We start from the raw sequence: 16195 nt of genomic DNA, 5'->3' as shown, positions 1-16195 counted from the left end.
TTCATATATGACATCTGTGTTGTCTGCTATTTCCTTGCTTGCCTTTTATGAAAATAAGTGAGGAAACGCTTAATAAGTAATACTGGAAATATAATAGATCCCTTGAAGGTGCTTATGTAGCATATTAAAAATATGGCCCAGTGTGCTAACTATCAGCACTGTAATAGGATTGTCTTTGGTCATAACTTTAGGAGTTCTCTGCTTGTATCCAAGCCAGTCCCGTCCATTTCCCTAATGGAAGCCCTCGTGTGTGTCGGAGCTCAGCGCCCACTTCCATGAGCCCAGATGGTACCAGGGTAATTCCTAGACGCAGGTAAGTCATATTCCAGAATTACCTTACAATTTGCCATTCCTACAGATGATTTGGCAAGATTCTTTATGACATCATTTGTTAAATAACACTATTTCTGAATGAAATCATGACCCTACCAGCCAATGGCAGACATCTGCCATGGGTAAAACAGCAACAGCCTGAAACATGAATAAGCTGAAATATTTGATCAGATTCAGGCAAACAGGAAACAAGAAAATAGGATGTCTCTTGTCTCCCCTTTGGCATTTTTATACCATGCCAGCATGTGACAAAGTACAATTGTGAGACTGAGTTATTGATCATGGTCTTTGTTCTGTTTTTTTTTTTTCCTCCTCTTGAAATAGCCCACTAAGTTACCCAGCTGTGAACCGGTATTCTTCCTCCTCCCTGTCCTCCCAAGCTTCTGCTGAAGTAAGCAATATTACAGGGCAATCAGAAAGCTCTGATGAAGTCTTTAACATGCAGGTACTTTATTAGCTTTTTGTCTGCTCGTGTTTCTTCCTTTTCTGTCTCAATCATGAGAGTGTCTGTTCATTCTGCTATGCTCACGAACAGACCTTCAAGCAAGAACTTGACTTAAGGACCAACTTATAAACACTCTTATTGTTTTATTGGTCTTTTGGAATCTACAAAGATGTTTCTCTCCAAAGTGCCCATTCCTTTAAGAAGACATGAGCAAGCAGTGGAGAAGCCCAGGCAAGCTGCTCAGGGTTAGCTTTGACACTGACCTTGACTGGTCTCTGCTTCCTTCATCCTGGATTTATGGAGCATGCTACCAACCACATATTAGCTGCCTCTCCATAGTTCCACACGGCTCTATAGCAGAGCATGATGGGAGAATCCATTATAAAATATTGTCTACGGATTTAATATATGAACATATATGTATATACACATACATAAATATGCATATATATGTAAAGCAAACAATTTCCACTATGAAAGAAAATAGATAGTTTTTAGTTATATTAGAGGCATTGCTAATTGTTATATTAGGTATTGCTAATATGGCCTTTAAGAAAGTCAGTATAATTAAGCAAATAAAACATAAGAAATTATCCCTTCCTCTGTTCTTGGAAAAGGGGAAAAACACGTACCTACCCATTTTTGCTTTGAACATTATTACTATATTTTTTTCTGAGGTACTAGAGTTCGAACTTGGGGCTTCATGCTTACTAGGTAAACACTTTGCCATATGAGCCATACTTCTAGCCCTGCATTGAACATTTTGGAACATCAGAAAAAGTCAGATTCTGTGCCTTTTAGAAGCACAGATGGTTTTGCTTATACTCTGGGGTAGAATCATTCAATAGAGCTGAAGCTAATGTGAACATGTTCCGTTGGCACTAGTGAAAAACCTGATTCTCAATCCAGGCAAGCCTCCTGAACAAGACCCAGTTTCTAAGATGTTTCTGGCTATCCCAGCCAGCATGCAAACTGCCCTTGGGTTTTTACTTTTGCTAATTTGAAAAGAACAACAACAAAACAAAACTCTGTTGATGGTTGTGTTTCAAACGTGTGCTTGTCCTGTGATGCCTCTGAGCAGTGTGTGATAACCTCTGTCCTCACAGCCCAGCCCATCTACCTCAAGCCTGAGTTCCACCCACTCTGCTTCACCTAATGTTACCAGCTCTGCTCCTTCCAGTGCCAGAGGTCAGTGCCTCAACACACAGGGAGGGAGGGCACTGGGAGAACCTTTCAGACCCCAGGCACCATGGCTTCTCTTTCTAACACTGTAGTTGATTGCTCTAGCTCTCCTTTTTCCTCTAGTAAGCACATCTGACACCACTGCCACACTGATGATGACTCTTTCTTCTCTTCTCAGCTTCTCCCTTGTTGTCTGACAAACACAAACATTCCAGAGAAAACGCTTGCCTGTCCCCACGGGAGAGACCATGCAGTGCCATTTATCCAACACCAGTGGAGCCCTCCCAGGTACGTGGGTAGCTGAAGAAGACAGGCAGTGCTGGCCTGCCACCTCAGGAGCACACAGGGACTGTGCATATAGCAGCTCAATGGGTGGTGTCAGACCACAGACCATGTGGGTGGCTAGCCCACCTCTGTCTTCTGCTCATGGCTAGGGATTCCTGTTGGAGCCAGGCTTCTGATAGGGATGTGGGGATCGGTACCCGTGGTCAAACCCAAGGAAATGGGAAATGTCTGTGTTTTCTGTGATCTGACCACATTCCCAGGGAGAGCTGAGTGAGTGAGCTGTCTGTGCGTGTTGTTTGCATGTAACTGATATCTGGGGGTCACTCTTTAGGTTAGTGAAAGACACTGAGAATGCTAACTGCCAGTGGCTTACCCCTGTGGTTAGTAACTACTTGCGAGGCTGAGATCAGAAAGATCACAGTTCCCAGGCTAGCCCCGGCACATGTGAGAGCCCTTCACAACCAGTAACCATCTGGGGTACATACCTGTTATCTTAGCTATGTGGGAAGCTGAGATTGTGTGGGTTGCAGTTATAGGCCCACCTGGGTAGAAAAGTCTGTGAGACTCCATCCCTATGAAAAAAAAGCTGGCACAGTGACATACACTTGTATTTTATGCTTCTGGGAAGCATAAAATAGGCAGATCACAATCCAAACACAAGCCATGGAAAATAAATAGGACCCTATCTCAAAAATAGCTCAAGCTGGAGCCGGGAGTTTGGCCTAGTGGTAGAGTGCTTTCCCAGCATGCACAAAGATCCTCAGTACCATATACATAGAAAAAAAGAGAAAGCCAGAAGGGGTACTGAGGCTCAAGTGGTAGAGCTCTAGCCTGGAAAAATCCAACTCAGGCCCTGAGCTCAAGCCCAGGACTGGCAAAAAAAAAATAAAATAGCTCAAGCTTATCATCCTAGCTACTTGGAAGAAAGATATTGGGGTACTCCATCTCAAAAAAATAACCGCTACAGACTGGCTCTAGTACAGAGGCCTTGCATAGCAAGCAGGAGACCTTGAATTCAAACCTCAACACTCTCTCTCTCTCCCTCCCACCCCCCCCCCTCTGCCCTCTGAAGAAGTATGCTGTTGCCAGCATTCTTTCTTCTTGCCTCTACTTACCAAAAAGATCTGTAGCTTTGGAGAAGCAGTTCAAAACTGATCATTCGGACTGAGAGCATAGCCTAGTGGTAGAGTGCTTCACCTAGCATGAACAAAGCCCTGGGGTTCGATTCCTCAGAACCACATACTCAGAAAAAGCTAGAAGTGGTGCTGTTGCTCAAGTGGTAGAGTGCTAGCCTTGAGAAAGTCCAAGGACAGTGCTCAGGTCCAGAGTTCATGTGTAGTCCCAAGTATTACAGCTAATTTGGGACTGATTTAAGAGAGTAGAAAACTAGTTCCTTCTATCCAGCTAATTTCTCTGTTTTTCTACACCATCCTGGCAGAAGTCTGTGGCTGCATCTGGAAGTAGATGAGAGCGAGTGGGATTTGGCTTGATTGGTTGATCTTTGCTGATTGTGTGATCTTCTCGAAAGTCCCAGGAATCCTTCCCTGCACAGCAGTGATGTCTGGCAGAAATTATATCGGAGTGCGTCTGGCCGAACCAGCTAACCAGTTTTATTTCCCTTTGTCATGGATGTTTCAAGGGGACTTTGCAGTTTGGCCCATCTGCTTTAGGACATGTTGCCAGCTTGAGGAACTCCGAAAGCCTCCCTGATTAATCCCTTGAGTTTTCTGCTTTGGATAAAATTTGAAGCAGTATGTATGTAGTCAGAATTACAAAAATTCACATTAACATGGTGTATCTTATTTTAAAGGACTTGGTACATATATATATATATATATATATTTGGGAGAGCCATGCAAAATTGGCATTTTTGATAGCTTAAAAATGACAAATTTCTGGGTGCTGTTGCCTTACATCTAATCCTATCTACTCCAGATGCTGAGATCTGAGGATTGTAGTTCAAAGCCCACCAGATCAAGAAAATGGCCCTTATCTCCAATTAACCACCCAAAAGGCCAGAAATGGAGTTGCAGCTCATGTAGTAGAGTGTCAGCCTTGAGCAAAAAAAGCTAAGCAAAATTTCAAGGCCCTGAGTTCAAGTCCCAGAGTCATCACAAAGATAGGACATTAATTATTTACTGTGTTTTACACCTACCATAAGATTAAATTGGAAGGAGATTTAAATCCATTCACTACAGACTTTTTTTTTTGCTAAGTTAATATTATTCCCCTACCGTTTACTTACATTTCACATTTCCAGCCTAGCTATTACATTTATATAGAATACCATAGCTTATCTACAATTTAATATGTATTTTCTTTATATTTAATAGGATCATTCCTTAGAATCATTTTTTACCATTTAAAAATGAAATACAGAATTCTTAAACACTATATTCTCTTTCTCAAAACCTGAGTCTTTTCTCTTTATGTATAATTGAATTCTTTGTTCCTAGGCTAGAAAACATTTTGAAAGTGAGCCCGGTGGCTCACGCCTGTAATCCTAGCTACTCAGGAGGCTGAGATCTGAGGATCATGATTCAAAGCCAGCCCAGGCACTAAAAAGTCTGTGATGGCACTGTGGCTTACGGGATAGGGTGGTAGCCTTGAGTAAAGAGCTCAGAGACAGTGCCCAGGCCCAGGGGTAGGGTGATAGTACCTAGGCCCAGAGTTCAAGCCCCATGACCCACAGAAAAAGAAAAAAAAAAAAACAAAGAAAGAAAGAAAGAAAGAAAGAAAGAAAAGAAAATATTTTGAACCAAATGTTTCCAGAAGGAGGTAATCATGTCACTTTGTAAAAGATCTCTCATGTCACCTGTACTGTATGGTAAAATAGACTCTCGTCCCTTCCCAGAGGATGCTGTTGAACCATATTGGTGATGGGGCCTTGCCACGCAGTGACCCAAACCTCTCCGCTCCTGAGAAAGGTGAGTGTTGACCTCAACAGTCCTTGGATGCCTAGGGGTTTGTTTCATTTCCATTTTCTCCCTTCTGTCGAATGTCATGCGGGAGGCAGAGCTCCACATCCTTCCAGCTCAGGACTTTGTTCTTTGGAGTTCACGGTGTCCGTCATTTGTGATGCTTTTTCTTTTTTTTTTTTTAATCAACAATGTACTTACTTGTAAGACCTAATGTGAGAATGTGAGTGAGTAGGAATCCCCATCCTCTGCTGGGTTTCAAGACTTTGGTTGTCATTCACTGAGTCACCCGGGCAATGCTTGCTCTTCCAGAAAAGTTGTCAATTAGGCTACTACTTCAGCACAGAGAAAATAGCAACTTCCAAGATCGATTCTGTACCCCCCCAAGCCCTGTCTCCCTCACAGAGCTCACTCAGCCAGCTCATCTGTTGTTTGTGGTGATTCAGCGATGGCTTTTGTACAATTATCTACTGTTTAAGAATTGCAATGCAGTGCATAATGGAGTGTGCCCTGCCTCCAAGTCCCTGCACACACAAATGAGAGCTAAACAATGCATAGTGGTAAGCCAATTAGCATCAGTCAGGGCAACTCAGCAGAAGAGGATGAAATGTCATTTTTACAACTGTGGAAGTGGGGCTTTCAGCCACCATCACCTATTTGCCTCTAGAGACCATGCCTCAAAATTAGGAGCTCCCCTCCCCACACCAACACCCCAGGCCAATAAATCCTAAGTCTCTAAAGAAATGTCCCAATAAAATGCACTTTAATTGCCCTCATTAAGAATGAGAGTGCATTATCATTTGAGTATACTGACACATTAATGTTCAAACTTTCTAAAGCAAGGTGAAAATTAGCAAAGACCTGGGCCAGAATTATTTTAGAACAGGAAATTAGCCTTAATGTTGTAAGTCCAGTGCTTATCTTTGCTAGTTAGAATTTAAGAATGAACTATTATTCTCACTTCTTTTACTCAAGAAAGCCCACAAAGCAAATTTAAAAGAAATAGAGAAGGGGAGAAAGTTTTTTAAAAGCAATTTCACCCCCATTAAACCAAAGCAGTGATTTAGGAGAAAATGTGCAGTCTCTAGTACATCCACAAGATGGCAGTGCCTGCACAGGGAACAAACTCTTGGACCATAACTATTATAGAGCTCATTGCTGGGCAGTGACTTCCATAACCTGTGTAATTGTTTGGGTTCCCAGTAGACCTGTTCTATATTCTTACATCTGAATGAAGCTCAGAACAGATAGATGACAAAATAAGAATGACACTGTCAGAATCCCAAATTATTTTTCTTAGAGCGTCCTTCCCTGTGATCCATTGATTTCAGGAGCAAGAGTTCTTTCTTCAAAGAATTGGTCAATATGATTGTTGTGGCCTGGCCAAGAGTTCTGCCACCCAATTGAAATAATATACTATTGCCTATTCCCTTTTCGAGTGACATTTGTCCAGAAATCTCCATTACAAACCAGATTTTTAGGAGGACTGTTGATTATCATCTTCTTGTCCAACAACTGAACACATTGTAATGTTGAGACTGGTACTAGTATTTGACAGCTTGAGAGAAACAAGAGGGACATGATGCTATTGCCCAATTAAGTGTCAGTTATTAGATAGCCAGTTAAATAAAGGGTTTCGTATTTCAGATGTTTCTTGTTTGTAAGTTTGGGGTTTTGTTTTTTTAATCCAGTTGATTTTTTTTAAAACCTCTGGATAATTCTGACTTGCTGCTAAGATCTCAAGCATTGGGAAGGCAAAGCTGGACAGACCATCAGACCATGTGTTTTTAGTTGTGTTGTTCCCTCTTCCAGCTGTGAACCCCACCCCTAGCAGCTGGAGCCTGGACAGTGGGAAGGAAGCCAAGAACATAACGGATAGTGGGAAACTTATCTCTCCCCCTGTCCCTCCAAGGCCCACACAGACTGGTGGGTATTTGAAGCCTCTGAATAATCGCATTATAAAATAAATTTTATTGGCATTCCAGCATGTCCTGAATTCCTCAGAGAAAGGTAGGAATTTGATTTCTGAGGTAAAATCTGGGGCAGCTGCGTAATTTGCTTCTAGTGCTTCCCTTTCCTGGACTTCTGTTACTGAGTCAGAGAATGATGGGTCCCCAGGAAGCCCCCCTGGCTGCATGCCAAGGGCTCCCTCCTCCAAAACCCACCCCAGCCCTCTAATCCAGGAGGCCACTCGCATGTCCTCTGTGCTTTGCTTGCAACACCTGATTCTTACCAGCATTTGCTAACTCGGCTGCTTTTTTTCCCATCTAATTCTGGACTCATGCCAAGGTTTCAGTCACCCTGCAAGGGACTAAGCAACTGTGACTTTGAAGGGCTTCTAGCATCCTGAGTTATCTGCTGCTTGAAGAAATGGTGTTTCTCACAGGGTTGACTCAGGGTACTGTATCCTTTAGGGTTGTGGTTCAAGAAGCCTATTCTCCAGCCTTCCCCCAGACCTACTGAATCAGAATTTTAGGATTTCTGAAAAAATCATTCATGCTTTATTTGCCATACTTTACCATATGATTCTCTTGTTTTCTTTTCTCTTCTTTTTTTTAATAAGAAAGCTGACCTTAGTATTTAAAAAATAAATAAACTAGATAATACCCAGTTAGTTCTAAAGCTAAAAGTCAAGTCACTTATAGTCATTGAAAAGGCCAGGGTGTGGTGAGCATGCCTGTAATCCTGGCTACTAAGGAGGCAGTGCTGAGGAGCATTATAGTCTGAGGCCAGCCAGGGCAAAATGCTAGCAAGACCTCATCTCAACCAATAGGCCAGATACCATGGTACATGCCTATCATTACAGCTATACAGGAGGAGAGGTAAGATTGTCATAGTCTTAGGCCATTCCTGAGCAAAAATATGAAGCCCTGTCTGAAAACCAACTAAAGCAAAGGAGGGCTTAAGGGAATGGCTCCAGTTAGACAACACCTGCCCAGCAAGCACACACACACACAAAATCAAAACTCTAACCTTATTGTTTATCATAAACCAGTACACAGAAAATTAAGCTTCATCAGCAAAATCATCTGTGTTTCATTCATGCTATATCTCGACAGTCTCCAACTTAGCCTGGTTGTATCAGTGAAGATGAGAACTTGAATTATTTCAGATAGGTGTTATTAAGGAATACTATTTGGAATGCTAGGCCAGTTCAAACCTGACAGTGGAGATTCTAGGGGAGGTAGTTGAGGTCTGTGGAAATCACGTCTCCAGAGAAGAGTCCAGTGAGTGTACACCTCACGCTTGATAAGAAAGGAGAACTGATGTTTCCTTCTAACTGGTGTTAGGTGACATATCTGACTGTGTGCCCTGGGTGACCATGGGCCACTCCCCCCTCTCAGAGTGACCTTGGCAGGGCTGCTGTCCTTTCTGCACTGATTGCTTTCATGGTCTGTCCTGATGTCCTCCTCTGGTCTTGTTGTGGGGCTCTGGAACTGTCTGTCTGTCTTCCTTTCAGCCTTTCTGTGGTTTTCCTGACCATTTAGAAACCTGAACATGACAGCAGAGAGTGGCAGCTAATTACCCAACAACTTGCCTGCTTTCAACTGAACTCTCTCTGTGATGGCAAAGTGTGGCTCTCCCTCCCCGTAGTCCACTCCTGCCTGGCCCTCACCTTCCTGTTCACCACCAGGGGCCACTTTGCCCCTGAGCAGTCCTGCTTTTAGCCAGCCAGCTTGATCTACTCCTACACAGAGCTATGCCATCACCCTGCTGAGACCCAAGCAGACCCGAACAGCCAGCGAGAGGAGCAGGGAAATCCTTTGTCCTTACTATGGTGGTGGAAATAATGGTGGAGTCCATAGATACCACTGCCCTCTCTACCAAAGAATGAAGAGAAAGCCCACCATCCCCAGGGGATATTCCTGGGCAGGGCCATCTGTTTGGGGAGGGGAGGAAGCCGGAGGAAGATTGAATGCATTCCCACGGAAGCACCTTGCCAGAGAGACTAAGCAACAAAGAAGCATCTTGAGGCTGTGTTAGTTCAGTTGTCGCCCAGTACTCTCAGCATTGCCTTGGCTGGCCCCCATCATGGTCTCATCATTCCACATGCACAGTCTGCCCGGGGTGGGTGTCGTGTGGTTCCTCACCTGCTTCAGAAGCTCTGATGCGCTAGGTTATATATCTGGGTTTGCACACAGGAGGGTACTTGCAAGTACTCTGCCGTCCGGTGTTTCTTAGTTGATGTGTTCTCTCTCTCCATTTACAGCTTCACCAGCAAGACACCAGACATCAGTGTCCCCCTCGCCGGCTGGCCGGTCCCCACTGAAGGTACAGGTGCTCCTAAGCCTGAGGCTAGAGACTGGCTCAGGTCTATTTATTTCCTAAGTATCATCCCAAGGTGCTTTTATTCACACTAATAAGGCAAAGATATAAAAAGATGAGGTAGGGGAAAATGAGTAAGAAAAGATAGCTTTGTTTTCTCTTTTGGACTATGAGCCTCATTCTCCAAATAATAACAATGAGAATCGAAAAAACTAGAGTCAGCATTATCTCCTCCAGTAAAGTAATAAATATGATCCTATGGCCAGATGCTAGGAGCTCGCATTTGTAATACTAGGTAACAGCTACTCAAGGAATAGAGATAGTTTGAGACCAACCTGGTCAAAAAAAAAAAAGTTTGAAACTCCATCCCAACCAAAAGCTAGACACCGCAGTGTCTGTTTGTCATCCCAGCCATGGTGGGAAGTAGAAATAGGTCCAGGCAGGCCTAAGCAAAAAAAAGCAGGACCCTGTCTCAAAAAGCAAAAAAGGGGGCGGGAGTTTGGGCTAATGGTAGAGTGCTTGCCTAGCATGTACAAAGACCCAGGTTCGATTCCTCAGTACCACATACATAGAAAAAAGCTGGAAGTGATGCTGTGGCTCAAGTGGTAGAGCACTGGCCTTGAGAAAAAAATTCCAAGAACAGTGCTCAGGCCCTGAGTTCAAAGCCCACAACTGGCCAAAAAAAAAAAGCCTGGCTCAAGAGGTAGTCTTGCCATCCCTCTTGTCCCACCTGAAAAAAAAATGGGGAAGGAGAAAAAAAAAAAGAAAGAAATGTGGTCCCTAGATAACTCCTGGAAAACACACACACACACACACACACACTGAAAAACATCAAAATCTAAATATTCTGGGGGTTGGGAGAATGCTTTGGTTTGGTTTTTATTGTTTTGGTTTGAGGAGGAGAGTTTGGTTTGGGGGAGAGTTGGGGTTTGGGTTTTTTCCTTGTCAGCCTCATCCATTTTGGCAAACTAAATTACCTTTCTATCTTTTATACCACATTTTATACCATGAATGTGGTTTACGTTTGAAATGCATATTCTACTATGGTAAAAATGTATTTTTAAAAATTCTAAGGACCACCGTGGGACCTGGTAAAGGTCACACATTTAAATCAGGCAGAATATTTCAGATCTCTAAACATCCAGGTCACTCCTGAAGATAAAGCATAATATTTAGCTTCTATCCAAATGGATCAGACTGGCTTCAGGACTTGTCAGTGCCTAGGAGAGATTAGAGCTCCTGGCTGCACCAGAAGTAAACAAGAGAGGTTGGAGGAAGTATTGTAAGAATAGTTCTGTACCTGAAAGACTTTGGAGTTACATACATTCCATGTCTCCTTGATGTGGTAGTTCCAGCTAAGATACATTAGCCTCAGCAAATGCAGGGGTCCGACTGCATCTCTGCTGCTCAAGATAGTGATGAACATCAAGAATCTGGAAAACAATGAAAATCACTAGAAAAGAAGTGTGCTTTTGTTTGCATTGCCACAATTTCTGATGTAGAAACTTACCTAAGTGCAGATTCTTTGCAAGATTTGTTGCCATGCTGCAGTGCACCTGTTACCATAAAGTCTGTGTGATAGCATTTGCTTTGGAAACCAGTGCTCGTCCATACTGAATGGAAGGACAGCAGCTTGACTTGTCCTTAAGAGTTTCCATGTTGCTATGAAATTACCACCACTTAGCGCCACTCAGGACGCTAAGAAGCAAGGGATCTCAGCTCAGCCTGAAAAGGAAGGGTGTGAGACTCTAATCATTAAAACAACCAGCACACAGCTGGTCTATATGTGTGACTCACTGGTAGGGGGCCAGAAGGTGAGTCCCTAACTTCAAACACCAGAACAGAAAGAACAAAAAGAAACCACAGGCTGAATATATTTGTGTAGCAGCTATCGAATGGTTTGAGTTAGCATGTTGGCATATACTACGTCTCTGTTGACCTGTACTTATTTTTTAAGCCACTGGCTGCACTGTAGCTGTGTCTTTACAAATGGAGCTTGAAGAAGAGAATGGAAAATCTTGTGTTGTAACTTCAGATTTCATTTAGAGGGCATACTCCTACCAAGCTGAAATTAGAATGCAGGTCACACTGCCTTCACCAATAGAATTTGATTGAATTTTTTTACCCCCAACAATTAAGTGATAGGATTAGTCCTTTAGAAAAGACTGGATTTAACCTGCTTTATTTTGCTGTTGAGGTCTAATTTTCGACAAAGACGGCAGTGAGTTGGTATCTGTTAGTTAGCTATGGTTAATTTACAAGGATTTGTATGTATCCATGTTGTTTCTTATTTAAAACTGGAGAGCAAGGTAAAATTAGCCCACAGAAGCATTTTCTCCAAGTGTGTTGCATGGAACATGAGTTTATAGGACATTAGGAGATAAGTGAAAAAAAAAATAGTGTGTGGTCAAATAAGCTTAGAAAGCACTCAGCCAAAACAGTGTTATTTGAGGGTTTTTTTTTTTTAACTCAATAATATGCTTTGAATGTACACTGAGTTAATGCACGTATTGAATACAGCCTTCTCGGTGGCAGCATCTTCCCGTAGAACATCGTAGTTCTCATTACAAATCCCAAACGCTGGGAACAACAGATTAGGATGTCAAAGGAAAGGAAGAGCCGCCATTCATGCTGAGCAGAGCATGTGGAAGAGGGGTGACTGTGGGAAACAGAAACATTCATGTCCTGTCTAGTAAGCATGGCCCCTGCTCAACTACAAAGTCTTATCTCCTTTAAGGAAATGTGTGGTGTTGTTACAGAGCTTTGGATCTTTGTAAAATGCCAGAAACCTGGACTTGTGTTTGCATTTTGTCTCTTTATGAGAATTAGGAAGTTATTCAGGAAACATGCACACACATGCACACACACACACACACATACACACACACACACACACACACACACACACACACACAAAACAGCTCACATCTCAGGCTAGAGCCCAGTCAGCTCAGGACTGTGATATGAGGGCAAAGGTCTCTAATGGGAGAATCTCTACACACACACACACACACACACACACACACAGCCTCAGGCTCCTCTGACCTGCCTGCAGTTAGGAGTCCATGGAGGACAATGACAAATGGGGCCCCCAAAGCTTATTTCCCTAGTTCTCTTTCCTTGCTGCTAGAGCCAGAACCAACGACATGCTTCCAGATTCACTTGCAGATTATTTTCATCCTTTCTATTTGCAAATGGCAGGTTGTCAAGGGAGGGGGAGGGGTTCCCACAGGTAAGTAAGTGTCTGATGGGTATTTTCAATGTTACCTGTGACAACACTCAGCTAGCTGTGAGTCTGGTATGTCAGTCAGCTTGAGTGACTGTAATGTACCACAGGCTGGGTAGTGTTAATGACAGAAAGTTGCTTTCTAGCCCTGCAGACTAGAAGTACAGGCTGGAGGGACTTGGTTTCTCTCAAGGTCTCTCTCCCTGGCTATCCTTTCTGGGTCTTCCCAGAGAGACTGCTTGCCAGTCTTCAGCAATATCCCTGGGTTCCACCGGAATCTTTTATAAGGAAACCAGAGCAGGACAAGGGTCAAAGCCATGTCGTTAAAAGCTGTCTTGAGACAGGGTCACCCGCTGGGGCAATGAAAACCAGAGTTTGCCCCCTCCACCCCTGATTGATTAGTATTAGTTAAGTCACTGTCCTTCAGTCCAGCCGGTGAGTGTGTGCAGTACCTACGTCTTGATCCATGTCACCCCATCCATCGTGCACGGCCAGGGCTTCACCTAGGCCCTGACCCTGCTGTGTCCCCCTTCTCGGCCCCAGGGCTCTGCGCAGTCGTTCACGCCCTCTCCGGTGGAGTACCACTCCCCAGGCCTGACCTCCAGCTCCCCCGTCCTGTCGGGCAGCTACAGCAGCGGCATCTCATCTCTCAGCCGGTGTAGCACGTCGGAAACCTCAGGCTTTGAAAATCAGGTGAACGAACAGTCTGTGTCGGTGTCCAGTTTCGGGGGACCTGGGGTCCCCGAGGATCCGTCGTGCAAGGAGAGCAAAACTCCCCCTCCCTACAGCGTCTACGAGCGGACTCTGCGGCGCCCTGTCCCGCTACCTCACAGCCTGTCCATCCCCGTCACCTCTGAACCCCCTGCCTTGCCCCCCAAACCCCTGGCCACTAGGCCCGGCCCCCTGGAGAACGGGACCCGGAGGACTGAGCCAGGCGCCAGGCCCAGGCCCCTGCCCCGCAAGGTCTCTCAGTTATGAATCTCCATGCCCCTGTCGTGAACCCGGGGGCCGTTTACAGCCCAAGACCAGAAGACGGGTAGTGTAGGCACTTTAACCCCGCACTCGGCTCTCTTCCTTGAGGTGAATGGAATTACCACTCGCTTACTAATCTGATATTGCACACATATTAAAAAAAAAAAAAGTGAACTGATCTCAAGCGCCAGGTGTCACCTGAGCTGTGGCTGAGTCTCCTTAAAAGACTCGTCTCATGGGAAAGTGGTGAATCGTGATCAAGAGTCCTTTTGTACCTTTTTGTGTTCACTTTTTTCCTTTTTTTTTTTTTTAGCATTGTTTAGTCTTAAAACCAATATAATATTTGTCAAGCAATTCGGCTAATGTTATATAATACTTTTTAACTGAATACTTGATGCTTATTTTTTGAGCGCACACACAGCCCGGGCCCCCTTGCTTTGGAAGACTTTTGTGTGAACAACTAATTTTTCTGGCTCTTCCTGGAGCAGAGTGATCCATGCTGGGTCTCAGGAGGAAGGCGGATGCAGGCTGGGCTCCTTAGACAGTCAGCTTAAGGAGCTGCATGGATTGTTCTGTTCTCTGAGGCACCTTGGATGTTTGATAGCAGTCTACATCCTTCAGACTCGACTTTGTGAATCCTCTCGTACCCTTGATGCCATGCTATCTACTGTATTTCTTTTCAAGGTGCAATTTGCTTTCAGAACTCCAATCTGTTAAACAAAAGACCCCAAGAGAAATGTTTACTTGAATTTTGTGCTTCCTTATTTGATCATTTCCTATATAAAATGTGTCATTGAAGAAGAGCAGATGTTCAAGTATTAAATAGGCACAAATTACTGTGTCCCATTAATAAGGATTCAGGAATCAATACAGGACAGTATTAAATCAATCATATGAGTAAAAGGGGAAAAAACCCTTAGTGACAATATATTAACATGATTAAATGACAAGAGGCCTTGCAGAAGGCAAGGACATTAACTTTGAGTCCTGCACAGAATAAAACAATTTCTCCAGACTCCATGCTTACCAGAGGACCTTGGCTTCTCAGCTAACCTGTGATCCTTTGGTTGGAGGAAGATGACTGTAGATGGTTCTAGCTTGAATATCGCAATTTAGCATCTTAGCTCTAGGTAGACATGTGTAGGAGTGTGGAAAAAGCACCTTGTATGTAGTAATGTATTTTGTATCTTTTTTTTTTCATTAACTGACTGTTTATAACACTCAACTGACAGTAGCTGTGAACTGTATTTTAAATCATACTGTTAAATATTTTCCCTCTTTTGTTGGGAAGCTCAGTTTAGTTTAACTGGGCTTGTTCTTGTTGATAGCTTACCTGGAAGGCAGTGACCACTTTTTTTATATTCTCTTAATGAAACCATTCAGCAGATATACACTGTTGAGGCTGGTTATAGAGGTTTTCTATAATAAATGTTCGAGTATTTTTGTACATAACTGGTTAATTTTAATAAAATATACCATTATGTGTAAAAAAAGAAAAAAAAGAAGCAAACAATTGTGGATGCAGATATGATTGTTATAATGATGCCAAATACTTTATGTATGGAAAAGATTTGTAAATATGTGCTTTTAACAATAATTCTGCCATATTGACTTTGCAATTTTGAATGTCAGAAAATTAATATATGTTAAAAATATTTATGTTTAGTGAAAGTATTCATAATTGAGGAGAGGATCATATGGATTTTAGCTTTGTACCTTGCAAGTTTTGCAGTTGGAAATTTCTTGAACTAGCTTTTGCATTTGAAAATAACACTCTGTGTTTGTAATTACACCCTAAAATATATATAAATATATAAATATATGTAGGAAACTCTGTATTTCTATTGCTTTAAAGAAGTGAAGCTTTCCTTTTAAATAAGATGACTTGCATAAGATAACAAAGCTTCTTTGATTTCCTTTACTTGTGTACTTTAATAGATTTTCTCAACTAGTGCTTGAGCACAGAATAAATCAGTGTTATTTGCTCTTGAAGCCATTTTTAAAAAAATAAAAATAAAATTAAAAACTTGGCAGTGAACACTTGACTTACTCCTGTGTGTGTGTATTTCTTAAGCAGCTCTAAAGCAGAACAGTTCAAACGATCCTGTTAGCTCTGATGTTTATGTTGGTCGCTACTGAATGGATAAAATATTAAATAAAGTTACCAGATTAATTTTAGTGTTTGTCTCCTTCTTTCACTCATCACTGTGTCTTTACCTAGCAGAACAGTTGTTTAAATCTCTTGATCCTGTGATGGAGAATTTCTTGTTGATAGATCTACTTTTTGTTTGTATTTGGGTTTCAGCACAGATAACTTCTGCCATGGATCACTTCAACCATAGCAAAGGCTGAAAAGTCAAGAGTAAAGGTTCATATCTGGTAGCAGAGGTAACATTTATCTGGATGGCTGAACATTAATTGGTCTAATCCAAGCCAATTGAACCAGTTAGACTATCAAAGTTCATTTGCATTAGAAAACTTGACACAAAACAGGTAACTGCCAAGGGGACCAGAGAAGGGTTGAATGCTGCCTTTGCCAGCTGTGACCACATTGCCCATGCACCAGCC

At 42.8% G+C, this 16195-nt stretch overlaps 1 protein-coding gene across 1 annotated transcript in view; it reads left to right on the top strand.

Annotated features, from left to right (window-relative positions):
- Positions 1-15672, top strand: part of Dock4 (dedicator of cytokinesis 4) — a 440321-nt gene extending 424649 nt beyond the window's left edge. Inside the window, exons 46-53 of the mRNA XM_090333045.1 lie at positions 192-313; positions 658-778; positions 1885-1966; positions 2139-2248; positions 5100-5172; positions 6976-7089; positions 9374-9435; positions 13199-15672. Of these exons, the coding sequence (XP_090189171.1) occupies positions 192-313; positions 658-778; positions 1885-1966; positions 2139-2248; positions 5100-5172; positions 6976-7089; positions 9374-9435; positions 13199-13633 (1119 nt within the window). The 3' untranslated portion in view covers positions 13634-15672. The remainder of the gene's footprint in view (positions 1-191; positions 314-657; positions 779-1884; positions 1967-2138; positions 2249-5099; positions 5173-6975; positions 7090-9373; positions 9436-13198) is intronic.
- Positions 15673-16195: the final 523 nt, after the last annotated feature.

Source organism: Megascapheus bottae, chromosome 5 (genome assembly GCF_031878675.1).
Source record: "Megascapheus bottae isolate mThoBot1 chromosome 5, mThoBot2.hap1, whole genome shotgun sequence".
Lineage (NCBI taxonomy): Eukaryota > Metazoa > Chordata > Mammalia > Rodentia > Geomyidae > Megascapheus > Megascapheus bottae.
The sequence above is the reverse complement of the archived record's forward strand: the minus strand, read 5'-3'. Positions and strand labels throughout refer to the sequence as shown.